Source organism: Callionymus lyra, chromosome 15 (genome assembly GCF_982586985.1).
Source record: "Callionymus lyra chromosome 15, fCalLyr1.hap1.1, whole genome shotgun sequence".
Lineage (NCBI taxonomy): Eukaryota > Metazoa > Chordata > Actinopteri > Syngnathiformes > Callionymidae > Callionymus > Callionymus lyra.
This window is the reverse complement of record NC_141832.1, coordinates 5,897,209-5,923,460: the sequence shown is the minus strand read 5'-3', so window position 1 is coordinate 5,923,460 and position 26,252 is coordinate 5,897,209. Positions and strand designations below refer to the sequence as shown.

Genomic DNA, 26,252 nt, shown 5'->3' with positions numbered 1-26,252 from the left:
AAATTCACTAACAAGATGTTGTTTATTTAAAACATATTTTATGTTTCGCTTATTATCTTTTATATTTATAAATGTAACAACAGTGTCTCCTCTGTGATGATTTGATAAAGATTCTGTATAAAAATACAAATACATTATTATAATAATAATATTGGTTATAATAATAATGATAAAAATACTTTGAATTTGTGTCGGAGATGAAGAGCTGCGTCTTTCTTAATGTGTAAACAAAGCAAGACATTTTCGTGTCTTGAAAGCGTCACTGCTGTGGAATTGAACCGACGACCTCGTTGTTGTCAGGCGATGGCGGCTCTACTGCGTCCTCTGGCGGCAGATGTCGAGTATTACAGCAGCATGAACGGCGAACATGGACGCGGAGATTTTTGACTTTTTCAAAGACAAACTGGTCTTTTAATGACTTGTCAATCATGAAGAGAAGCTTCCTAGTGTTTCGACGCATTCAGGTCACTTTGACAGGAACATTTGCACATATTAAATCTTACATTCGAAGAAAGAAATAGATGTTTTTTGCTCGATATAAGCTTCGATAGAAACGAAGTTAATCGATACTTGATGCAAACGTCGAGATTTATGTCTTTTTATTCTCGACTAAAGCCTTTTCTGCGACGTTTGATACGATGATTGTTTTTGTGGAAATAGTTGTTAAATATTGTTTTACTGATGACGTCACCTCTGAAATATCCAACGTCAAAAGTACATATTTGTGAGTAAATGTTTGTTTTGAATTTACATGGATTGTTTGGTGTTTGCTTCGCTCTAAGTCCTGAACGAGAGGAAACTTCTATGATATTCTTTCACACTTGACTCTTAAATATTCTGTCGCTTCTTCTCTTGACTTTGCAGCAGGTCGTGCAGGTTTGATGACGTCACAGTGGCCCCGGGGGGCCCGTGGAGCTGTGACGCAGAAGCTGTGGACGAGAGAGAGTGACATTTGAAGCTCGAGCTGCAGGGAAGATGGAGGCGACAGCAGCTGCTTCACCTGACAGGACAGGTAACATGTCGAGAGTCTGTCACATGTTTGACACATGTTTTAATATGTTTAACATGTTTAAACCATGTTTAACACATGTTTAACATGTTGAGTGTGAGTTGAACAGCTGATTTATCTTAAACAAACACACACGGACACGTCTGGTGTTTTTTTTACTTGTTTATTATTTATCTTCTGCTCCTTGAGATGTCCAGAGTTTTAAGATGTTCTTCCTCCAGAGTGTTGAGATGTTCTTCCTCCAGAGTGTTGAGATGTTCTTCCTCCAGAGTTTTAAGATGTTCTTCCTCCAGAGTGTTGAGATGTTCTTCCTCCAGTGTGTTGAGATGTTCTTCCTCCAGTGTGTTGAGATGTTCTTCCTCCAGAGTTTTAAGATGTTCTTCCTCCAGAGTGTTGAGATGTTCTTCCCCCAGAGTGTTGAGATGTTCTTCCTCCAGAGTTTTAAGATGTTCTTCCTCCAGAGTTTTAAGATGTTCTTCCTCCAGAGTTTTAAGATGTTCTTCCTCCAGAGTGTTGAGATGTTCTTCCTCCAGAGTTTTAAGATGTTCTTCCTCCAGAGTGTTGAGATGTTCTTCCTCCAGAGTTTTAAGATGTTCTTCCTCCAGAGTTTTAAGATGTTCTTCCTCCAGAGTGTTGAGATGTTCTTCCTCCAGAGTGTTGAGATGTTCTTCCTCCAGAGTGTTGAGATGTTCTTCCTCCAGAGTGTTGAGATGTTCTTCCTCCAGAGTGTCCGGAGAGCAACATGGAAGGAAGACGAGAGGAAGAGAATTCTTCATCCGTGGATGAGTCGTCGACCTCTGACCTCAGGGGTTCAGAGGCTTCGACCGAGAGAGACTCGGTTCAGAGCAGATCATCGTGGAGGTGAGTCTTCAATGTTGTTGAACTTTATAGGTTAGGTAGATCTTTATTGATCCCTCAGGAGGAATCCTTCGGTAAATTGTTTATATATACATCTCATCATATACATATACTGTATATACTGTATATACATTATATACAAATACATCTTAAGACACTTTTATTTTAGCTTTTCCTTGATTCTCTGAGACTCTTGTGTTTGTCTCAGTTTTATCTTGATCTTTTAAGTATTTATTTTATTGAATATTGTTTTGGTTGTTTAAGTTCTTTGTGACCCTGGTCTGGAAAAGATCTACAAATATTACTAACTTAAATGTTTATCATTCAAAAAATAACTAAAAATCCATGAAACAAAAGTTCCTACAGTTAAAAAAAAAAACGTTTATTTTTGTATTTAGTTCATATTATCGATACATTTGCATCTTAATTATTTAATATTTTACTTTATTGAAGTGAAAACAGTTTTGTAGCTTTTTAAGTTTTTGTTTGAAGCTTTTATTCATTATTTTCTCAATTGTTTAAAGAAACTTTTTGTTGATTGAAGCAAAAAAATGTTGTTATTTTGAGAAAAACGTTTCTATTGAAGAAACTTTTTATATTGTTTGAAAGAAAACTTTTAGTTTATTAATGATAATTCAAAATATTAAAAACTTTTTATATAGTTTGAAGAAACCCTTTAGTTTATTAATCAAAATTCAAAATATTAAAAACGTTTTATATAGTTTGAAGCAACATTTGAACATGTTTTTATCGAAGTAACTTCTTTTAAAAATAAACAACAACAAACCTGGACTCAGACCTGCTGTTCCTCCGAGACTGAGAGCATCAGCGCGTGAAGCTGTTGTTCAGGAGAGTCCAGGAGCAGAAGTCCAGCGACCTGTTCCAGCACCGAGACGCTCCCTGACTCCGGTTCCTGCTCCGAGGACCAGGAGACTCCGGACCAGCAGCAGCAGCAGCAGCATCACGGTGGACACTGAAGGTATCTCTGCTGCGTCTCAAACATCTCCAGAAGGTTTGAATCTTCTCTTGAATCTTCTCATGTTTCCAGACAAGTGCTGCGGACCTTCTTCTGCTCCGTGAGTCCAGTCCGGTTCTTCCTGGTCCTCCTCGGGTCTTTAACTGTCTTCTCGACCCAGCAGCTCCCGGGTCAGGCCCCGGCACCCCTGGCTGTCCATCATCTACCCGGCTCCCTGGACCCGGCCGCCCCGGACCCCCGCCGCCCTGCCCCCCCACTTCTGGACCCTTCCCGCCTCCGAGCTGCCCTTTTACCGACACAAGCCTCGACCCAGAAGCTCCAACAGTCGCGTCACGAGAGACAGAATCCACGAGGACCAGGAAGTGAGGGGTCCACAGACGCCCGGAGGAGAGAAGAAGAACCGCCCGGGACCAGAACCCCGGCTGCCCCGGAGCGTCTCTGTGCCAGTCCTGTCGTCTTCACAGACTCCAGGATCCGGGACCTCCTCACAGACTCCAGGATCCGGGACCTCCTCACAGACTCCAGGACCCGGGACCTCCTCACAGACTCCAGGACCCGCGACCTCCTCACAGACTCCAGGACCCGGGACCTCCACACAGACTCCAGGATCCGGGACCTCCTCACAGACTCCAGGATCCGGGACCTCCACACAGACTCCAGGATCCGGGACCTCCTCACAGACTCCAGGACCCGGGACCTCCACACAGACTCCAGGATCCGGGACCTCCACACAGACTCCAGGATCCGGGACCTCCTCACAGACTCCAGGACCCGGGACCTCCACACAGACTCCAGGACCCGGGACCTCCTCACAGACTCCAGGACCCGGGACCTCCACACAGACTCCAGGATCCGGGACCTCCTCACAGACTCCAGGATCCGGGACGTCCTCACAGACTCCAGGATCCGGGACCTCCACACAGACTCCAGGATCCGGGACCTCCTCACAGACTCCAGGACTCGGGACCTCCTCACAAACTTCAGGACCAGGGACCTCCTCACAGACTCCAGGACCTGAAACCTCCTCACAGACTCCAGGACCTGAAACCTCCTCACAGACTCCAGGATCCGGGACCTCCTCACAAACTTCAGGACCAGGGACCTCCTCACAGACTCCAGGACCTGAAACCTCCTCACAGACTCCAGGACCTGAAACCTCCTCACAGACTAGGAAACCTGAGCTCCCGGAATCCAAGACGTTCCAGGATTTCCAGGTTCCAGGTTTTTCCAGCAGACGCTCGTCGGCTCCTGGACACGGTTTTCCTCTGGTCAAGAGAAAGGTAGAAGGTCTTGTTTGTTCTTCAGAGACTCCGGCTCAGGTCTGGTCTGGTGCAGGTCCGGTCCAGTCTGGGCGTGCGAGGAGAGGATCTGGAGCGTCGGCTGAGGGTCTCTGGTGGGTCGTCAGTCCACGGGTCTGGCGAGGACGAGGAGGTGATGGTGGACTGGCTCCGGCTGGTGCAGGAGAGGAAGGTCCTGGAGCGCAGGGACCTGGAGCTGGTTCATCTGTGAGTGACTCGTCTCGTGGCTCGTTCCAGGTTCAGACTCTGACTCTCGTTGAAGGAAGACGCAGCAGAGGCTGGAGCAGCAACATGGTGACGTGGAGGTCCAGCTCAGACGCCTCCTCGACAAGCCAGGTCTCGCTGTCACTCATGTGTCCGTCAGAATCAAAGTTTCAATGACAGACCTTGAAATATTGACGTCATATGATCTGATCTGGAAATACTTATCTTTTTTTTAACTGTTTATCGTCTGTTTTGAGAACAATGATTTGTTTTATGTTATTTCTTATTGTGAATTTGTTTATTTGTTTATTTTTAATAGAAAAATACAAACAATAAGAAAGTGTTCTAAGAAATGTAGATGCTTATCTATTATTAATTTATCATTTTTAATTTAATTAACAATATTTTTAGACTTCTACCAAAATCCCCCGCAGTTTATTACTATGTGTTGGTAATAACTGTGTAATTATTAATAAAACTATACGTTTATAATACGTAATAATATTATTCAAAACTATTTTCAAAATAAATTGCCTGTTTTATCTTTTTAATTAAAAAAAAAAAAAACAACTCTAAAGAAAAACATTCGAATAAAAACATTTATTTCGACTGTTTGCGTTGCTCTCAGACCACCAGGGGGCGACACTTTGTAAGAGAATAAAAAACGCTTTAGAAGTTTGTGATGAATCTTCCAGAGAGAAGATGGACAGAAGAAGAAAGAGCAGGAGAAGAGAAGCTGATGGACGAGCTCGTGTCTGTCATCGAGGAGAGAAACAAGATCATCAATGTTCTGGAGCAGGATCGTCAGAGGTGAACGATTATTATTATTCTTCAAAGAAAAACGTTGAAAGTCGCTCTTAAATCAGTACAAATACTAAAATGTGATGTAAATTAAATTAAAACTTTATTAAATCATTGACTTTTGTAACTTTGTTAGTTTATTAAAACCTGAATTGTGCTTTTAATTTAAAATAATCACTTGTTCCCAAGTTTAAAAGTTATTCTTGACCAGATCATTATTATTCTTAGGGAACAGGAAGAAGATCAAGGATGGAAGGAGATGTTCGCGGACAAAGGTGAGTCTGTCCTGACCTTCTGACCTTCTGACCTTCTGACCTTCTGTTCAGCTGATGTTTCTCTGACCTCTTGACCTTCCAGACCTACAGAAGGAAGCTCTGACGGAACTGAGGAGGTCCAACGACAACTTTAGTGCCACGAATGTTCTGAAACTTCTGAGCCATAACACGGAGGCGACGTCATGATGGCAGAAGAATGGAATATAAAGTCAAAATGTTTTTGTAAAAATGCTAAACAAAAGAATCTCTGTTTGTTTCTATGGATTCAAAACTGTTTATCAAACATATACATGATTTAAAATACATTCAATATCACTATCGATGCTGATTATTTCATTCATAAAGTGACTTAATAATTCTATGTAACAACAAAGCGTGTTTATTAACTGTATTATCATCAATGAAACATTAAAGTATATTTTAATTGTATTGGATTAAATGAACTTCCGCTACTATGCGGAACCAACGTTTACTTGACGCACCGGAACTTTGCTGCCGCTGCACCCAAACAACCGGAAGTGGAGGATCGCGTCGCTCATGTGTTCGTCTTGACAACAAAGTCTCAGAAAGTCGATTAAAATAACTCCTGGGATTTGCGTGAACGCGATCAAACATGTCGGATAACGAGGATAAGTAAGTAAAGTTTCCGTTTTATCATTATTTAATGTTACGACTTAATCCTTACGAGTTAAACTGAGATTAGCATGCGCTGCTAGCTAATGCTAACACAAACATCTTCAACATTTGATTCGTTATATTTACTATTTTGTTACATTTTCCAGCTTCGACGACGGAGACTTCGATGACGGAGAAGAAGATGATGGACTGGATGACTTGGAAAACGCGGAGGATGTAAGAACACGTGATGTTTCAACTAGTGGTTTGTTGTTGTTGTTGTTGTGTCACTTGAATCTATGACCGTCAAAACATTAACATCAGCTCTCATGAACGCGCTCGTGTCTCTCATGAACGTGCACGTGTATCTCATGAACTTGTCTCTCGTGCACGTGACCTCTGCGAGCAGGAGGACCAGGAGAACGTCCAGATCCTCCCGGCGGGCGAGGGGTCGCTGGCGAACCAGAAGCGCATCACGACGTCGTACATGACGAAGTACGAGCGCGCACGAGTGTTGGGGACCCGAGCGCTGCAGATCGCGTCAGTTGTTGAACCTCGTTACGTTGAGCGTCTTGACCGGGTTTAACCTTTGACCCCCCTGGCAGGATGTGTGCCCCGGTCATGGTGGAGTTGGAGGGAGAAACGGACCCTTTACAGATCGCCATGAAGGAGCTCAAGTGAGTCACGTTTACCTAACTCGTACACACTAAATTGTCACTAAAACGCACACAAAACTGAGTATGGATCGATGGACACTTTCTACAACTGAAGTTACCTCATATATATATACTGTATACATACATACATACATACATATACACACTTCCAGGTGTATTTTCAGCAGCAGTAGGAGGACGACACGTCTTCGCTGCTGATACCGGCGTAAATATCTCGTCAATATTTCTCATATTTCTCCAAACCAAACGTGCTGCCAGCAGGTGGCGATCGTGTTCCTACAGCTGGTTGAAATCATCGTTAAATAGTAGTAGAAGAAGAAGCTGTCGCGTCATTTCCTGTTAGTGTGTAGCAGCAGAGTTTGATTTGAGACATACTATCTGTGGAGGATTAGTTACTAGTTAGTACGTACACTATCCTGATGCATACTAACTTCTAGTATACTAAGAGAAGTATGTTTGAGACATACTATCTTTGGAGGATTAGTTACTAGTTAGTACGTACACTATCCTGATGCATACTAACTTCTAGTATACTAAGAGAAGTATGTTTGAGACATACTATCTTTGGAGGATTAGTTACTAGTTAGTACGTACACTATCCTGATGCATACTAACTTCTAGTATACTAAGAGAAGTATGTTTGAGACATACTATCTGTGGAGGATTAGTTACTAGTTAGTACGTACACTATCCTGATGCATACTAACTTCTAGTATACTAAGAGAAGTATGTTTGAGACATACTATCTTTGGAGGATTAGTTACTAGTTAGTACGTACACTATCCTGATGCATACTAACTTCTAGTATACTAAGAGAAGTATGTTTGAGACATACTATCTGTGGAGGATTAGTTACTAGTTAGTACGTACACTATCCTGATGCATACTAACTTCTAGTATACTATGAGAAGTATGTGATTTGAGACATACTATCTTTGGAGGATTATTTACTAGTTAGTACGTACACTATCCTGATGATACTAACTTCTAGTATACTAAGAGAAGTATGTTTGAGACATACTATCTTTGGAGGATTAGTTACTAGTTAGTACGTACACTATCCTGATGCATACTAACTTCTAGTATACTAAGAGAAGTATGTTTGAGACATACTATCTTTGGAGGATTAGTTACTAGTTAGTACGTACACTATCCTGATGATACTAACTTCTAGTATACTAAGAGAAGTATGTGATTTGAGACATACTATCTGTGGAGGATTAGTTACTAGTTAGTACGTACACTATCCTGATGCATACTAACTTCTAGTATACTAAGAGAAGTATGTTTGAAACATACTATCTTTGGAGGATTAGTTACTAGTTAGTACGTACACTATCCTGATGCATACTAACTTCTAGTATACTAAGAGAAGTATGTGATTTGAGACATACTATCTGTGGAGGATTAGTTACTAGTTAGTACGTACACTATCCTGATGCATACTAACTTCTAGTATACTAAGAGAAGTATGTTTGAGACATACTATCTGTGGAGGATTAGTTACTAGTTAGTACGTACACTATTCTGATGCATACTTACTTCTAGTATACTAAGAGAAGTATGATTGAGACGTACTATCTGTGGAGGATTAGTTACTAGTTAGTACGTACACTATCCTGATGATACTAACTTCTAGTATACTAAGAGAAGTATGTTTGAGACATACTATCTTTGGAGGATTAGTTACTAGTTAGTACGTACACTATCCTGATGCATACTAACTTCTAGTATACTAAGAGAAGTATGTTTGAGACATACTATCTGTGGAGGATTAGTTACTAGTTAGTACGTACACTATCCTGATGCATACTAACTTCTAGTATACTAAGAGAAGTATGTTTGAGACATACTATCTTTGGAGGATTAGTTACTAGTTAGTACGTACACTATCCTGATGCATACTAACTTCTAGTATACTAAGAGAAGTATGTGATTTGAGACATACTATCTGTGGAGGATTAGTTACTAGTTAGTACGTACACTATCCTGATGCATACTAACTTCTAGTATACTAAGAGAAGTATGTGATTTGAGACATACTATCTGTGGAGGATTAGTTACTAGTTAGTACGTACACTATCCTGATGCATACTTACTTCTAGTATACTAAGAGAAGTATGATTGAGACATACTATCTTTGGAGGATTAGTTACTAGTTAGTACGTACACTATCCTGATGCATACTGACTTCTAGTATACTAAGAGAAGTATGTGATTTGAGACATACTATCTGTGGAGGATTAGTTACTAGTTAGTACGTACACTATCCTGATGCATACTAACTTCTAGTATACTAAGAGAAGTATGTGATTTGAGACATACTATCTGTGGAGGATTAGTTACTAGTTAGTACGTACACTATCCTGATGCATACTTACTTCTAGTATACTAAGAGAAGTATGATTGAGACATACTATCTGTGGAGGATTAGTTACTAGTTAGTACGTACACTATCCTGATGCATACTAACTTCTAGTATACTAAGAGAAGTATGTGATTTGAGACATACTATCTTTGGAGGATTAGTTACTAGTTAGTACGTACACTATCCTGATGCATACTGACTTCTAGTATACTAAGAGAAGTATGTGATTTGAGACATACTATCTGTGGAGGATTAGTTACTAGTTAGTACGTACACTATCCTGATGCATACTAACTTCTAGTATACTAAGAGAAGTATGTGATTTGAGACATACTATCTGTGGAGGATTAGTTACTAGTTAGTACGTACACTATCCTGATGCATACTTACTTCTAGTATACTAAGAGAAGTATGATTGAGACATACTATCTGTGGAGGATTAGTTACTAGTTAGTACGTACACTATCCTGATGCATACTAACTTCTAGTATACTAAGAGAAGTATGTGATTTGAGACATACTATCTTTGGAGGATTAGTTACTAGTTAGTACGTACACTATCCTGATGCATACTTACTTCTAGTATACTAAGAAGTATGATTGAGACATACTATCTGTGGAGGATTAGTTACTAGTTAGTACGTACACTATCCTGATGCATACTTACTTCTAGTATACTAAGAGAAGTATGTTTGAGACATACTATCTGTGGAGGATTAGTTACTAGTTAGTATGTACACTATCCTGATGCATACTTACTTCTAGTATACTAAGAGAAGTATGTTTGAGACATACTATCTGTGGAGGATTAGTTACTAGTTAGTACGTACACTATCCTGATGCATACTAACTTCTAGTATACTAAGAGAAGTATGATTGAGACATACTATCTGTGGAGGATTAGTTACTAGTTAGTACGTACACTATCCTGATGCATACTAACTTCTAGTATACTAAGAGAAGTATGATTGAGACATACTATCTGTGGAGGATTAGTTACTAGTTAGTACGTACACTATCCTGATGCATACTAACTTCTAGTGTACTAAGAAGTATGTTTGAGACATACTATCTGTGGAGGATTAGTTACTAGTTAGTACGTACACTATCCTGATGCATACTAACTTCTAGTATACTAAGAGAAGTATGTGAGACACAGTTTGTTTGTATCGATAATATACGACGAGAACGATGATATATTTGTAGCAGTGATGAGAATAAAATGTTCTTTTATGATACAAATTATTTTAAATCACGATAAACATCTAATCTCTAGAAAACTTATTGTCAAGAGATTGTTTACTTTCCCTTCGTTGTGTAATTTTGTCATAGTTTTAAAATGTCAGTAGAAACTAATATTTAATATTATTTCTGTTCTTTGATCAAAGAAAAACTACTTTTACTTTGAAATACACAACTTTATTAAAGAAAGAAAAGAATTGTGTGATTAGTTTTCAAATGAACGACAGAAGCGACAACAACTTGTGTTTAAAGTGTTGATGATTTTAACAACACAACGAAACATTTGTGTGTTTAATAGATAATAATGTGTACAAATAACAAAACCTACAACTATTTATCTTTAACTTTGAATGTGAGTCATATTTAATTTGAATTTGAAATAATGTGTCGTGTGAAGAAAATATGTTAATTTAAGAAAACATCTGATAAAGTTTCATTAAACAATGTTGTCGTCGCTTTAAGTTAAAGTAATGTTTAGTTGTTGCTTTAACTAGTTAAGTTCTGTTGACCTGACGTTGACCTTCAACTCTTTCAACACGTGTTTGTCGCTTCAAAGTGTTTATTTTCATGACGTCAGAGACACGTTTGCCGGTTTTAAGGATTAATGTAAAGTTAATTTAATCCAATATTGACTCGTAACTGTGACGTCGACTGGTTTATCGATGAGCCCTGGTGACTGCTGCCATCTAGTGGTCGCAGGTTCAATTGCAACAGGGAACGGATTGTGACGATAATAATAATATTATTATTATATTTATCTATATGTGGAAAACAGTCTGTTTTATTAAGTGTGTCATTATTTAACAACAATTAAAAGAAGAAAATTGTAAATTAAACGTTAAATTTAAGATTAAAATAATCATTAAAGACGGTATTTAACATGAAAATATGCATTTGTTCATGTTTGTGTTGAAATTAAACGTTGATATTAAATGAATATATAATTAATCAGAATATTATTGATTATAAATCAGGATTAAAGTCAAAATGAAAACTTCAGTTGTTGAACAAATACATTATAATTAAACACAACTTGAACAAATGCATATTTTCATGTTTATCGTAAATAAATGAACAAAAGAATTGAACCATAAACCCTAAAAACTGGTAAAAATACAAGATGATGGTAAATAAACACACAGTGTCAGTGTTTGAACAAACACAATATTTGAGTGTGTTTTGCTGCGAGATCCAAACACAAACTGAAACCTCGTTGGTCCTGCAGGTGTCGTAAGATCCCGATCATCATCCGACGCTATCTTCCCGACGGAAGCTACGAGGACTGGGGCTGCGACGAGCTCATCATCACTGACTGACAGGTGTCACCGTTGTGTTGTGTTGTTGTGTTGAATAAAGTGTTTTATACAAACTGAGCCTCGTGAATGAAGAGTCTCACACACACACACACAGTTGTGTGTCCACGGTTGTGTTGTTCAAGTTGTTTTATTGTGTTGAATAAAGTGTTTTATACAAACTGAGCCTCATTAATGAGTCTCACACACACACAGTTGTGTGTCCACGGTTGTGTTGTTCAAGTTGTTTTATTGTGTTGAATAAAGTGTTTCATAAAAACCTCGTTAATGAAGTCCTTGTGTCTCACACACACACACAGTTGTGTGTCGTCGTGGAAAGTGGGTCAAGAAGTTCTTGAAGTCGTTTCATTAATGGGTGTGTGTGTGTGTGTGTGTGTGTGTGTGTGGGGGGGGGGGGGGGGCAGGTAACCATGTGACCGTCAGAGTTTCAATCCTTTCATCGTCTGATCTGTCGTCGACTCGTCTTCCTGATCCTCGTTCTTTCAATTCAACGAACGTCAGTCGTTTTGATTGAAACGTCTGCAGCAGAGAACCAGACGCTGATTGTGTGTCGGTGAAGCTTCTTGTGGTTTAAGAGTCTCGCTCGCTCAAGGCTGACGCTTCAGCGCCACCTTCAGGCTCACCTGCTTGCAGCTGAGGACCGAGTAGTGATTTAGATATTTCTATATTTTTTGTTTGTTTTGATGAGATTTGTTGTTTTTATTTGTGCAGACGTTGAACTTTATCTTTGATTAGTTTTATTTGTATTCAGTTGTGTTTAATGATTTGACAGTTTTTCATATGAAATCATTTGAGTTTTGCCTCTTTCAGACTCTATTGTGTTTTGTGTTGATTCATTTGTGTCGTCGTTTATTTCTAATGTTTTGTGTTGATTCATTTGTGTCGTCGTTTATTTCTAATGTTTTGTGTTGATTCATTTGTGTCGTCGTCTATTTCTAATGTTGTGTTGATTCATTTGTGTCGTCGTCTATTTCTAATGTTGTGTTGATTAGTTTGTGTCGTCGTCTATTTCTAATGTTTTGTGTTGATTCATTTGTGTCGTCGTCTATTTCTAATGTTGTGTTGATTAGTTTGTGTCGTCGTCTATTTCTAATGTTTTGTGTTGATTAGTTTGTGTCGTCGTCTATTTCTAATGTTGTGTTGATTCATTTGTGTCGTTGTCTATTTCTAATGTTGTGTTGATTAGTTTGTGTCGTCGTCTATTTCTAATGTTTTGTGTTGATTAGTTTGTGTCGTCGTCTATTTCTAATGTTGTGTTGATTCATTTGTGTCGTCGTTTATTTCTAATGTTTTGTGTTGATTCATTTGTGTCGTCGTTTATTTCTAATGTTTTGTGTTGATTCATTTGTGTCGTCGTCTATTTCTAATGTTGTGTTGATTCATTTGTGTCGTCGTCTATTTCTAATGTTGTGTTGATTAGTTTGTGTCGTCGTCTATTTCTAATGTTTTGTGTTGATTCATTTGTGTCGTCGTCTATTTCTAATGTTGTGTTGATTAGTTTGTGTCGTCGTCTATTTCTAATGTTTTGTGTTGATTAGTTTGTGTCGTCGTCTATTTCTAATGTTGTGTTGATTCATTTGTGTCGTCGTCTATTTCTAATGTTGTGTTGATTAGTTTGTGTCGTCGTCTATTTCTAATGTTTTGTGTTGATTAGTTTGTGTCGTCGTCTATTTCTAATGTTGTGTTGATTCATTTGTGTCGTCGTCTATTTCTAATGTTGTGTTGATTAGTTTGTGTCGTCGTCTATTTCTAATGTTTTGTGTTGATTCATTTGTGTCGTCGTCTATTTCTAATGTTGTGTTGATTCATTTGTGTCGTCGTCTATTTCTAATGTTTTGTGTTGATTCATTTGTGTCGTCGTCTATTTCTAATGTTGTGTTGATTCATTTGTGTCGTCGTCTATTTCTAATGTTGTGTTGATTCATTTGTGTCGTCGTCTATTTCTAATGTTGTGTTGATTAGTTTGTGTCGTCGTCTATTTCTAATGTTTTGTGTTGATTAGTTTGTGTCGTCGTCTATTTCTAATGTTGTGTTGATTCATTTGTGTCGTCGTCTATTTCTAATGTTGTGTTGATTAGTTTGTGTCGTCGTCTATTTCTAATGTTTTGTGTTGATTCATTTGTGTCGTCGTCTATTTCTAATGTTGTGTTGATTCATTTGTGTCGTCGTCTATTTCTAATGTTGTGTTGATTCATTTGTGTCGTCGTCTATTTCTAATGTTGTGTTGATTCATTTGTGTCGTCGTCTATTTCTAATGTTGTGTTGATTCATTTGTGTCGTCGTCTATTTCTAATGTTTTGTGTGAAGAGTTTAGGACATTTTTAAATTGTGTAGTTGAGTGAGAGTTGTGTGTCTCTGCCCCCCGGCCTCCCATCAATGGCCTCTTTGTCTCGGTGTCTCGCGGTGGATTAGAGCTCCTGGACACACATGATGCATCTCAAGTCGGCTCCGCCTGGAACTCGCCGAGTCTCTGCTCGAGTCACATGGTCTGGAAGATAAAAAACTTTCCTTAGACTCTTTCATAATTGGTTCTGCCGTCAGGAAGGAGTCGGGCTGCGATAATGAGCTCTTTATTTCCAACGTTCAGAAGATTAATAGTCGTCGTCACATGTTTACAAGGTATAAATACACACTGGTCGCCGTGGAGACGCTTGTTGTGCTGGAGGTTAAATACGAGCATGCAAGTGAGTTTGAGTAACATAACACACAATAATCACACACGACAATAACATGTGACGTGAAGTGACAGTTTGAAGGTGGAGTCAGTTCACGTCGTTGATGTGTTGAGATCCGTCGGCCATCTTGTTTTTTTTCAGTACCGACAACATTTGATCGTTTGTAGTTTTTTTCTCTTCATTTACAACAAAACACACATTTCTCTCTGAATTTGTTTTTAAAAACTCCCTGAAATAGTTTCACTTCATTTTCCAGATCTTGACAAATATGATATAAATGAGAGAAAGTTGTGCGTTTGTATCTCAAACCCGACTCCACCTTCAGAAAACACACAAACTTGACAACACAAAGAGATAAATACAGATAAATACAGTCGAAGAAACCCTTTCTTGAAGCGACTCATCGATTGTCGCGACACGATCTCTCGGTGATTTTCACGACGAGGAGTTCAAGGGTCGTTCACGGCTACACAACAGGTTTTGGTGTCTGTACTTTGGTGTGTTCGCGAGTCCGAGGACTCGTCGGTTCTGTTCGTGCACGAGCTGCTCCAGAACACAAACAAGCCTCTGATCGTTTTTTTTTTTGGACTAAAAACTTTCTTGTGTTCCTGAAAAATAAAAGAGTGAACTTCGTGACTGGTTCCTGATTGTAGTGAGTCCTGGAATCTTTCTTGTCGTCACTGAAAGCGTCCCAGCCGTCCAGGGACGAGAGTCCATGTCTGTGTTTGAAGCAACAAAAGCCTCGTGGATTCTTCTGAAACGGTGACGAGTTCGTGACGAACCTTCACCTCAGACGCACCAGGCTCCGAACTCGTCCTTGGGTTGCGACAGCATCTCTGCACTCGGACAAGAGCGGTACAAGGTGCTCCCCTGATTCCCGCCCCAGCCAACTCCCCCGGTGCCGGTCCAATCCCCGCGACCGAGACCGCCTACGCCGTCATGGCTATCGACAGCACAGCAGCTCCTCGGGTCGGACAGGGGGCCCGAACAGGCACCGCCGCCCTCTGGTCTCGTTGTCTGTCATGGCCGCGACAGGGTGGTGTAGACGGGCTGCTCCCAGTGAGTGGGGCTGTGAGCTTGAGTCACACTGACTGGCTCGCTGATGGCAGTATACAGGGGCCTCTGAGAAGGACCCATATAGGAGAAGGCAGAGTACAACCCTGAGGCCTGACTAGAGTGGGCATAGTAGGACCCGGGCGTCTGCTGTTCAGCATAGTCAGCAAACTGAGCCCTTGCGGCCAACGAGGGGAAGGCAGAGCTGTAGTGTGGGAGGCTCAATGGGGTATAAGTGACATGGGAACCTGTTGAAACCCCCTCTGAAAAGTGACCACCAGCTGAACCAGACTCGCTCTTGATCTGGGCCTTTGTGGGGTCCGACCCCAGCGAGGGGCCGTGATGTTGCTGCGGCGTCTGCTGCTTGGAGAGCCAGGCAGCAGAGTGTCCGCCGGCTGCAGCCAAAGCTGATGAGATTCCATAGGTGTACGGGGAGACCGGAGAGGCTGTGGCTCCCCCGGCGCTCTGACCCACCCCTGGGTGGCCATTCGGTGGCAGGTACTGGTCGAACTCATTGACATCGAAGGGCTCCATGTTGGCCATCACCTCGTGGCTTATCTCGCCAATGTCCACGTTACCAAAGTCAATGTGAGGTTTCCCAGATCCGGCTGCACCAGAGCCGACCTCGGCACCCATGGCAGCGCGGGACCCCCTGTTGGTGGGACCTTCTCTCTTACCATCCCCTTTGCCAGCTTGAGGCTCGGTCTTGGGAGTGGTTGGTGGTGTGGGGGGGCTTTGACCTGGAAGAAAGACATGGACAGTTGAAGTTGTTGCCCATTACAGTGACTCTCTGTGTATAAGGGGGAAACATTAGTAGGGGGATTGAAAGGTACCCTGAAGCTCACCTGCAGCATGACGGTGGTGCCCATCTGCCAGAGGCGACCCGCCTCCCCCACTGAGGGCCACGTCCAGGTGGAGGCCCTTGTAGATGGGTTGGCTGTGGCCGACCTCACCCTCCGAATTGCCGTCTGCTTCACTACCAGAGCCAGAGCCCAACTTTCCATTTTTGCGGCGCCGTGGTTGGTATTTGTAGTCGGGATAGTCCTTCTTGTGCTGCTTCCTGAGCCGCTCGGCTTCTTCGATGAAGGGTCGCTTATCGCTCTCATTGAGGAGCCTGCAGGGCCAACAGAGCAGAGATCAGTCTTGAGTGAGATGTCAGAAAACAGATCTTTTAACACCGGTACATATATCTTTGACCAACGTTGGAAGATGTGAACGGGAACTACATTTCTAGGGGCTCAAGGCTTGAGGTGCGCCTTAATAAGAAGTTTGACCCTTTTGGAAGATTTGAATATGACCTCGAAATGTTTTCCAGGAACATTTGAGAACTCACTCCCGCCCTCGGGTTCTTTTCACAAAAGTTCCGCAGCTGCATGACAACAACATGACAAGAAGAAACATCCTGTGTTCAAGTTAGTAACGGAGCTTGTGCTGAGAATCTCATGACCTTCTTCCTCCTCCTCCAATTCCGTCTTTTGTCTCTGGGCCAATTAACCAATCAGGCCCGAGTCCAGGGTCAAGTCTTTATCGAATTAAAGCTGCTGCCTCGTGAGGTTAACGCGTTTAACCCGTCTGACCCACTTTTCTGGGAGGGGGGGAACTTCTATCTGAAGAAATGGCCTGAAAGGGCCTTTTTAAAGGTAAACCATGAGCCATGTTCAAGGTGACGGGATCGTGAGAGTTTTTTATGGGAAACAACTTTTCCTACTTGATGCCCAGAGTCAAGTCCTGAACTACTACTGCAGATGGTTGTATGAAGGGGGCTACTCTAGCCTACTTAAGACGTAAAGACTGGTTCATTCTTCTACAGGCGAGGAGTTCAACAGATCTGAATGTCATCACACAGAACAACATAACTTTACCTCCAAAGCTTTCCCAGAGTCTTGCTCAGTTCGGCGTTGTGCAGATGGGGGTGCTGGTCCGCCAACTTCCTGCGTGCCGCCTGCGCCCACACCATGAATGCGTTCATGGGCCTCTTCACGTGCGGCTTGCTCTTGCTCCCGTGGTTGACGCGGACCGGCATGGGCACGAGGGTCCAGTCGTAGCAGTTGAGCACCTGGCTGACCGCCTCACGGATGCCGGCGGGGAAGCGTTCATCCTCGTCGTCCGACCTCAGGGACGACTGGCTGGCCGAGGTCTCGTCCAGACTCACCAGCCCCTGCTGCCGATGCAGCGGCGAATCTCCTCCGCCGGTCGCGCCAGAAGAAACTCCGGGCGACCTTGAGCTGTCATCTGACGCCCCGGGACTGAGCTCGACCTCTGACAAGCTGTGCTCCTCTCTGGACATGTTACTACAAACACGAGCCTCCGAGTGCGCGGACCTGTAAGAGCTACTCCTAATAACCTGCCGTCTACCTTCTGAGTCTGTCTTCCTTCTGATCCCAGCTATGAGGCAATGTCCACGGACCGTCGGATCTGTGCGTCCGGTGATTATAATATAAACTGCCAATCTGTCTCTACTCTTAACCTTCGTTGCAAAACTCTATGAGGATTCCACATTAAAGTTCTTTCCATCCGGTTGGTTGGTATCATAGGCGGCTCAGTGCGCACCTTGGACCCCAGCTTCCTTGCTAATGCACAGCGGTCTGCGCCGAACTCACCCGGTCTCTCTGCCCGCCTGACTTCCCCTTCTCCAGTGCCTCCGTGGATCCAGTGGAAGAAATCCAACAGCTCCGACCTGAGAGTGCAGACTGGAGTTATTTCAGGACGGAGGCCAGAAGTATAAGATACTGGACCATCAAATGTAAAAGATACTGGACCATCAAATGTAAAAAGATACTGGACCATCAAATGTAAAAAGATACTGGACCATCAGATGTAAAAAGATACTGGACCATCAAATGTAAAAGATACTGGACCATCAAATGTAAAAAGATACTGGACCATCAAATGTAAAAGATACTGGACCATCAAATGTAAAAAGATACTGGACCATCAAATGTAAAAAGATACTGGACCATCAGATGTAAAAAGATACTGGACCATCAAATGTAAAAGATACTGGACCATCAAATGTAAAAAGATACTGGACCATCAAATGTAAAAGATACTGGACCATCAAATGTAAAAAGATACTGGACCATCAAATGTAAAAAGATACTGGACCATCAGATGTAAAAAGATACTGGACCATCAAATGTAAAAGATACTGGACCATCAAATGTAAAAAGATACTGGACCATCAAATGTAAAAAGATACTGGACCATCAGATGTAAAAGATACTGGACCATCAGATGTAAAAGATACTGAACCATCAAATGTAAAAGATACTCAACCATCAAATGTAAAAAGATACTGGACTATCAGATGTAAAAGATACTGAACCATCAAATGTAAAAGATACTGGACCATCAAATGTAAAAGATACTGGACCATCAAATATAAAAAGATACTGGACCATTAGATGTAAAAGATACTGAACCATCAAATGTAAAAGATACTGGACCATCAAATGTAAAAGATACTAGACCATTAAATGAAAAATATTCTGTAAAAGATACTGGACCATCAAATGTAAAATATACTGGACCATCAAATGTAAAAGATATGGACCATCAAATGAAAAAGATACTAGACATCAAATTTAAAAGATACTGGACCATCAAATGAAAAAGATACTTGACCATTACCTGTATAAGATACTGGACCATTAAATGTAAAAGATACTGGACCATCAAATTTAAAAGATACTGGACCATCAAATGTAAAAGATACTGGACCATTAAATGTAAAATATACTGGACCATCACATTTAAAAGATACTGGACCATCAAATTTAAAAGATACTGGACCATTAAATGTATAAGATACTGGACCATCAAATGTAAAATATACTGGACCATCAAATGTATAAGATACTGGACCATCAAATGTAAAGATACTGCACCATCTGTAGAACATCTTCTTGTATAAAGTACGTGTGAGTATTTATAAAACAAATCTATTTAAAATGATGAAAAAATGTCAATTTAACTGTCGTTTAAGACTCAATAACACAATGTGAATATAAACCTACAATTTGTCATTTATTTACATAAATATTAACAAATTCATTGACTTTTTAAATGTCCTTGTTATTCAAATGACTTTCTTGATCATCAACATGTTTTTTTCAACGATATAAAAATCACGATTGATGTCCTGCACTATTACATATCACCCTTTGACGCTTACGTGTTCTATCTATTGCAGAGACACTGTTTTTTTTTAGTGACAATGATGATGACATCACTCAAACCACCGGAGGAGCCAAGATCTCAAGCATGTATGTTTAGATTTGATGGGATTTATTTGCTCTTCATTGTAGGAAGTTCACCCCGTAACGCTTTGTGTTTTTATATGTTTTTAAAGTTGGAATATACATTTGGTAAATCTAAATGAAAGTAAAACATTTTTTTTAATAGTATTATAATTTGGATTTTTTTTCATGACAGGAAATGTTGAATAAAAGTTTTATATTTTTCTATTTTCTGGTAAATATGAACCAGACAAAAATGAAACCCAAGATAATGTTGATAGTTTTAAAATATATATACATGTGTTTTAAAACGTCATAATAATAATAATGATACATAATAATAATAATAATTAAAATCATTTGTAAAAAGACAAAGTGACACCAGTTACAGAGAAACACCTTCAACAGATTCTTATTTCAGTAAATATCCCGTTACACAAAGTACTACATAATACACTGGAAAAATAACAGTTGAATTTGATAAAATGTATTAAAGTTTTGTTAACCAGGTATGTTAAGCGCAATAAAACTATTTAGGATATAATTTTCATTATTATTTAACTCTGGACGAACCTATTTTAATAACTTTATCAAACTTTGTTCAGTCTGAGCTGAAACTACGACACAGTTATTGGATTAAAACCTGTATTTTCATTTCATTTCTCAAAATGTTTTCCTGTTTGTTCGGTTTATTGTATTTTAAAGGAATTGAAATTAAAAATATATATATATTTTTAATCAATTAAATATAATATATAAATGTGTAAAAGTGTTCATTCAAACCTTTTATTCTCCGTCATGTTATTTTACTGGAGAAAAGACAAAGTTTAAATATATCGAGAACATAAATGAAGTTTCTCCGCGTCTTGAGCAAAGGTTGTTGGTTCGAGTCTCGGCGCAGGCGGATCGACGCGGAACTCGTTGTACAAACAAACGTTCGGCCGTGAATCGAGTCAGTGTGAAGAGAAACAGGAGCGTGTTTGTGACTTTAAACCAACATCGTCACCGCCTCACAGCAAACACACGTTTCCCTGAACGTGTGAACAAACAACACGTTTGAATCCATTCAAACTATTTCACGTTGAAGCGAATCCTGCGGAAATAAAACATTTGACTCCAATTTCTCTGGAATTTAATCGTTTTTTTTGTGCCTCCTCGTCGTTTGCACTCGTGGCTTCATGAGGGAAATAAAAGATGAAACGTAATCGTGGTCCATCTGTTCAGGCCTCGATGATGAAGATGAAGATGAAGATGAAGATGAGGCTCGTCTGCCACCTGTTGTCAGAAACACCTGAGACGACGTGTCCAAGAAACGTTCGTTAACTCTCACGTGTTCGTCGTTAAATCCACGTTAAGTCTTTGAAAAAATACAAAAGCCTTTAAAGTATCGAAATAGATCGATATTAAATTAAATTAAATCAATACCAATGAAAATATCGCACGAATAAAGAAAGTTAACACCAGTAATTATTCAAATGAGTCACAGCGTAAAGTCAATGAACCAAATATCCAACTCAATATTTACAGTTTATATTAAAATCAAATGTTTTACATCATTTTAAATTATTAGATTTCATGAAATGTTGCAGAAAGAATAAAATGTTCATAGAAAAAATAAAATGTTTCGCAGAAAGAATAAAATGTTGCAAAGAAAGAATAAAATGTTGCAAAGAAAGAATAAAATGTTCCGCAGAAAGAATAAAATGTTATGCGAAAGAATAAAACGTTGCCGAAAGAATAAAATGTTGCGCAGAAAGAATAAAGTGTTGCAAGAAAGAATAAAACGTTATGCGAAAGAATAAAACGTTGCCGAAAGAATAAAATGTTGCGCAGAAAGAATAAAGTGTTGCAAGAAAGAATAAAATGTTATGCGAAAGAATAAAACGTTGCCGAAAGAATAAAATGTTGCGCAATAAGAATAAAGTGTTGCAAGAAAGAATAAAATGTTATGCGAAAGAATAAAACGTTGCAGAAAGAATAAAATGTTGCAAGAAAGAATAAAATGTTACGCAGAAAGAATAAAGTGTTGCAAGAAAAAATAAAATGTTATGCGAAAGAATAAATGTTGCGCAGAAAGAATAAAATGTTGCAAGAAAGAATAAAATGTTGCAAGAAAGAATAAAATGTTCCGCAGAAAGAATAACGTGTTGCAAGAAAGAATAAAATGTTCCGCAGAAAGAATAACGTGTTGCAAGAAAGAATAAAATGTTGCTTGAAAGAATGAACTGTTGCACAAAAGTGCGTCACAAGCGCCGGCGTGTGAACGCATTACCGTCGCTTCGCTTCGCAAATGAGTTTGGCCTTAATTTGTTAAATTCCTTCAATTCGTTTTTCACAAAAGATTCTGTTTGTTTTTCTTTCTGGACCGAACCAGCGGAAGTTTTTCACCAAGAAGTTTCGATTTGACGCAGAAATAAATATGTCGTAATAGTTGAAATAAAATCAGAAGAATGTCATTAAAAACATCTAAAAACTCCCCAGAAAACAAAGTTGAAAATAAAGGATTACATTCAAGTATCAATCATTTCAAAGCAGTATTCGAAGGTGTCGTCGCTGAGGAGGAAACGAAGCTTCTTACTTGAGGGAAGTGAGAAGGTCGTGAGTCCCGCAAGAGTCTCGACGCTCCAGAGTGACGCTCGTCGATCAATGCCGGCTCTGTGCTGAGGCCCCGGGTTTAAAGATCCTGGTGAGGAGGGAGAAAACACACGAGTCTTAAAGGAGCCGCGCGCAGTTTTCATTGGCTCTCAGTTCCTCACTTACATCACATGTTTTTATTCTAAAATAGTTCCATCAACACGGTTGTGTAAGAAATCACCTGCTAGTTTCCTGGATCCTGATTGGCTGTTGCTTCTCTTTCTTCATCTTGTTGTGTTTTTTTATCAAACATTTAAACAAGCTTTTTTTAGCGTTTGAAATATCCTCGAGTACAAGGAGCTCAATGGACAGTAGGGGGCAGTAGAGTATCATGATCACAGAACACGCTCAGTAGAAGGTGCAGAAGAAGAATCCTTCAAAAGATGTGTGGATCCAGATGAGTGTCAAGAGTGTGTTGATACGAGGATGTGATATATATATATAAAGAGAGAGTATATATATATATATATATATATATATACATGGATGATGTGTGTACTTGCATGGATGATGTGTGTACTTGTATGTATGATCTGTGTACTAGTTATGATGACGTGTGTACTTGTTATGATGATGTGTGTACTTGTATGGATGATGTCTGTACTTTCATGGATGATGTGTGTACTTGTAATGATGATCTGTGTACTTGTATGGATGATTTTCTGGAGCTCCTGTTGTGTTATCAGTTTTATCTTGACCTTTAAAGTATATACTTTATTGAATATTGTTTTGATTGTTTAAGCGCTTTCTGACCCTGGTCTGGAAAAGCGCTGTATAAATAAAAATGACTTACTTACTTACTTGTTTGGATGATGTGTGTACTTGTAATGATGATGTGTGTACTTGTAATGATGATGTGTGTACTTGTATGGATGATGTGTGTACTTGTTTGGATGATGTGTGTACTTGTAATGATGATGTGTGTACTTGTATGGATGATGTGTGTACTTGCATGGATGATGGTTGTACTTGCATGGATGATGTGTGTACTTGTATGGATGATATGTGTACTTGTAATGATGATGTGTGTACTTGTATGGATGATGTGTGTACTTGCATGGATGATGTGTGTACTTGTAATGATGATGTGTGTACTTGCATGGATGATGTGTGTACTTGCATGGATGATGTGTGTACTTGCATGGATGATGTGTGTACTTGTATGGATGATATGTGTACTGTAATGATGATGTGTGTACTTGCATGGATGATGTGTGTACTTGTAATGATGATGTGTGTACTTGCATGGATGATGTGTGTACTTGCATGGATGATATGTGTTCTTGTAATGATGATGTGTGTACTTGTATGGATGAAGTGTGTACTTGTATGGATGATATGTGTACTGTAATGATGATGTGTGTACTTGCATGGATGATGTGTGTACTTGTAATGATGATGTGTGTACTTGCATGGATGATGTGTGTACTTGCATGGATGATATGTGTTCTTGTAATGATGATGTGTGTACTTGCATGGATGATGTCTGTACTTGTATGGATGATATGTGTACTGTAATGATGATGTGTGTACTTGCATGGATGATGTGTGTACTTGTAATGATGATGTGTGTACTTGCATGGATGATGTGTGTACTTGCATGGATGATATGTGTTCTTGTAATGATGATGTGTGTACTTGCATGGATGATGTCTGTACTTGTATGGATGATATGTGTACTGTAATGATGATGTGTGTACTTGTATCGATGATGTGTGTACTTGTAATGATGATGTGTGTACTTGTATGGATGATGTGTGTACTTGCATGGATGATTTGTGAACTTGTATGGATGATATGTGTACTGTAATGATGATGTGTGTACTTGTATCGATGATGTGTGTACTCGTAATGATGATGTGTGTACTTGTATGGATGATGTGTGTACTTGCATGGATGATATGTGTACTTGTAATGTTGATGTGTGTACTTGTATGGATGATATGTGTTCTTGCATGGATGATATGTGTACTTGTAATGTTGATGTGTGTACTTGTATGGATGATATGTGTTCTTGTAATAATGATGTGTGTACTTGTATCGATGATATGTGTTCTTTTAATGATGATGTGTGTACTTGTATGGATGATATGTGTTCTTGTAATAATGATGTGTGTACTTGTATCGATGATATGTGTTCTTGTAATGATGATGTGTGTACTTGTATGGATGATATGTGTTCTTGTAATAATGATGTGTGTACTTGTATCGATGATATGTGTTCTTGTAATGATGATGTGTGTACTTGTATGGATGATATGTGTTCTTGTAATAATGATGTGTGTACTTGTATCGATGATATGTGTTCTTGTAATGATGATGTGTGTACTTGTATGGATGATATGTGTTCTTGTAATGATGATGTGTGTACTTGTATCGATGATATGTGTTCTTGTAATGATGATGTGTGTACTTGTATGGATGATATGTGTTCTTGTAATGATGATGTGTGTACTTGTATCAATGATATGTGTTCTTGTAATGATGATGTGTGTACTTGTATGGATGATATGTGTTCTTGTAATAATGATGTGTGTACTTATATCGATGATATGTGTTCTTGTAATGATGATGTGTGTACTTGTATGGATGATATGTGTTCTTGTAATAATGATGTGTGTACTTGTATCGATGATATGTGTACTTGTATCGATGATATGTGTACTTGTAATGATGATGTGTGTACTTGTATGGATGATATGTGTTCTTGTAATGATGATGTGTGTACTTGTATGGATGATATGTGTTCTTGTAATGATGATGTGTGTACTTGCATGGATGATGTGTGAACCTGTATGGATGATATGTGTACTGTAATGATGATGTGTGTACTTGTATCGATGATGTGTGTACTCGTAATGATGATGTGTGTACTTGTATGGATGATGTGTGTACTTGCATGGATGATATGTGTACTTGTAATGTTGATGTGTGTACTTGTATGGATGATATGTGTTCTTGTAATAATGATGTGTGTACTTGTATCGATGATATGTGTTCTTTTAATGATGATGTGTGTACTTGTATGGATGATATGTGTTCTTGTAATAATGATGTGTGTACTTGTATCGATGATATGTGTTCTTGTAATGATGATGTGTGTACTTGTATGGATGATATGTGTTCTTGTAATAATGATGTGTGTACTTGTATCGATGATATGTGTTCTTGTAATGATGATGTGTGTACTTGTATGGATGATATGTGTTCTTGTAATAATGATGTGTGTACTTGTATCGATGATATGTGTTCTTGTAATGATGATGTGTGTACTTGTATGGATGATATGTGTTCTTGTAATGATGATGTGTGTACTTGTATCAATGATATGTGTTCTTGTAATGATGATGTGTGTACTTGTATGGATGATATGTGTTCTTGTAATAATGATGTGTGTACTTGTATCGATGATATGTGTTCTTGTAATGATGATGTGTGTACTTGTATGGATGATATGTGTTCTTGTAATAATGATGTGTGTACTTGTATCGATGATATGTGTTCTTGTAATGATGATGTGTGTACTTGTATGGATGATATGTGTTCTTGTAATGATGATGTGTGTACTTGTATCAATGATATGTGTTCTTGTAATGATGATGTGTGTACTTGTATGGATGATATGTGTTCTTGTAATAATGATGTGTGTACTTATATCGATGATATGTGTTCTTGTAATGATGATGTGTGTACTTGTATGGATGATATGTGTTCTTGTAATAATGATGTGTGTACTTGTATCGATGATATGTGTACTTGTATCGATGATATGTGTACTTGTAATGATGATGTGTGTACTTGTATGGATGATATGTGTTCTTGTAATGATGATGTGTGTACTTGTATGGATGATATGTGTTCTTGTAATGATGATGTGTGTACTTGCATGGATGATGTGTGAACTTGTATGGATGATATGTGTACTGTAATGATGATGTGTGTACTTGTATCGATGATGTGTGTACTCGTAATGATGATGTGTGTACTTGTATGGATGATGTGTGTACTTGCATGGA

General features: G+C 39.3%; 3 protein-coding genes across 3 annotated transcripts; 2 read left to right on the top strand and 1 right to left on the bottom strand.

Annotated features, from left to right (window-relative positions):
* The first annotated feature begins 367 nt into the window (after positions 1-367).
* Positions 368-5,630, top strand: LOC148064649 (uncharacterized). Its single transcript, XM_087809742.1, has 10 exons — positions 368-406; positions 1,817-1,870; positions 2,717-2,846; positions 2,916-2,943; positions 3,007-4,123; positions 4,179-4,348; positions 4,404-4,477; positions 5,041-5,155; positions 5,375-5,421; positions 5,504-5,630. Exons 1-10 carry the CDS (start codon positions 368-370, stop codon positions 5,605-5,607), a joined length of 1,878 nt encoding a protein of 625 aa, XP_087665868.1. The 3' UTR covers positions 5,608-5,630.
* Positions 5,631-5,927: 297 nt separating this feature from the next.
* polr2f (RNA polymerase II, I and III subunit F) lies at positions 5,928-11,692 on the top strand. Its single transcript, XM_087809251.1, has 5 exons — positions 5,928-6,054; positions 6,204-6,273; positions 6,446-6,576; positions 6,642-6,713; positions 11,549-11,692. Exons 1-5 carry the CDS (start codon positions 6,035-6,037, stop codon positions 11,637-11,639), a joined length of 384 nt encoding a protein of 127 aa, XP_087665377.1. The 5' UTR covers positions 5,928-6,034; the 3' UTR covers positions 11,640-11,692.
* A 2,498-nt stretch (positions 11,693-14,190) lies between these two features.
* On the bottom strand, positions 14,191-22,268 carry sox10 (SRY-box transcription factor 10). The gene is made up of 4 exons (XM_087808400.1): positions 22,181-22,268; positions 17,227-18,041; positions 16,210-16,478; positions 14,191-16,104 (listed from the first exon to the last, which is right to left on the bottom strand). The coding sequence occupies exons 2-4, from the start codon at positions 17,649-17,651 to the stop codon at positions 15,332-15,334; spliced, it is 1,467 nt and encodes a 488-aa protein (XP_087664526.1). The 5' UTR covers positions 17,652-18,041; positions 22,181-22,268; the 3' UTR covers positions 14,191-15,331.
* Between the last annotated feature and the right edge of the window lie 3,984 nt (positions 22,269-26,252).

Coding starts and splice junctions, on each gene's coding strand:
- LOC148064649 (XM_087809742.1), top strand. CDS start 368: ATGGACGCGGAGATTTTTGACTTTTTCAAAGACAAACTG. Junction 4,124..4,178: donor TTCCTCTGGTCAAGAGAAAG/GTAGAAGGTCTT, acceptor GGTCTGGTGCAG/GTCCGGTCCAGTCTGGGCGT. Junction 4,478..5,040: donor ACGCCTCCTCGACAAGCCAG/GTCTCGCTGTCA, acceptor TGAATCTTCCAG/AGAGAAGATGGACAGAAGAA.
- polr2f (XM_087809251.1), top strand. CDS start 6,035: ATGTCGGATAACGAGGATAA. Junction 6,274..6,445: donor ACTTGGAAAACGCGGAGGAT/GTAAGAACACGT, acceptor CTCTGCGAGCAG/GAGGACCAGGAGAACGTCCA. Junction 6,714..11,548: donor ATCGCCATGAAGGAGCTCAA/GTGAGTCACGTT, acceptor TTGGTCCTGCAG/GTGTCGTAAGATCCCGATCA.
- sox10 (XM_087808400.1), bottom strand. CDS start 17,651: ATGTCCAGAGAGGAGCACAGCTTGTCAGAGGTCGAGCTCAGTCCCGGG. Junction 16,479..17,226: donor ACTCTGGGAAAGCTTTGGAG/GTAAAGTTATGT, acceptor TTGGCCCTGCAG/GCTCCTCAATGAGAGCGATA. Junction 16,105..16,209: donor GCACCACCGTCATGCTGCAG/GTGAGCTTCAGG, acceptor TCTTTCTTCCAG/GTCAAAGCCCCCCCACACCA.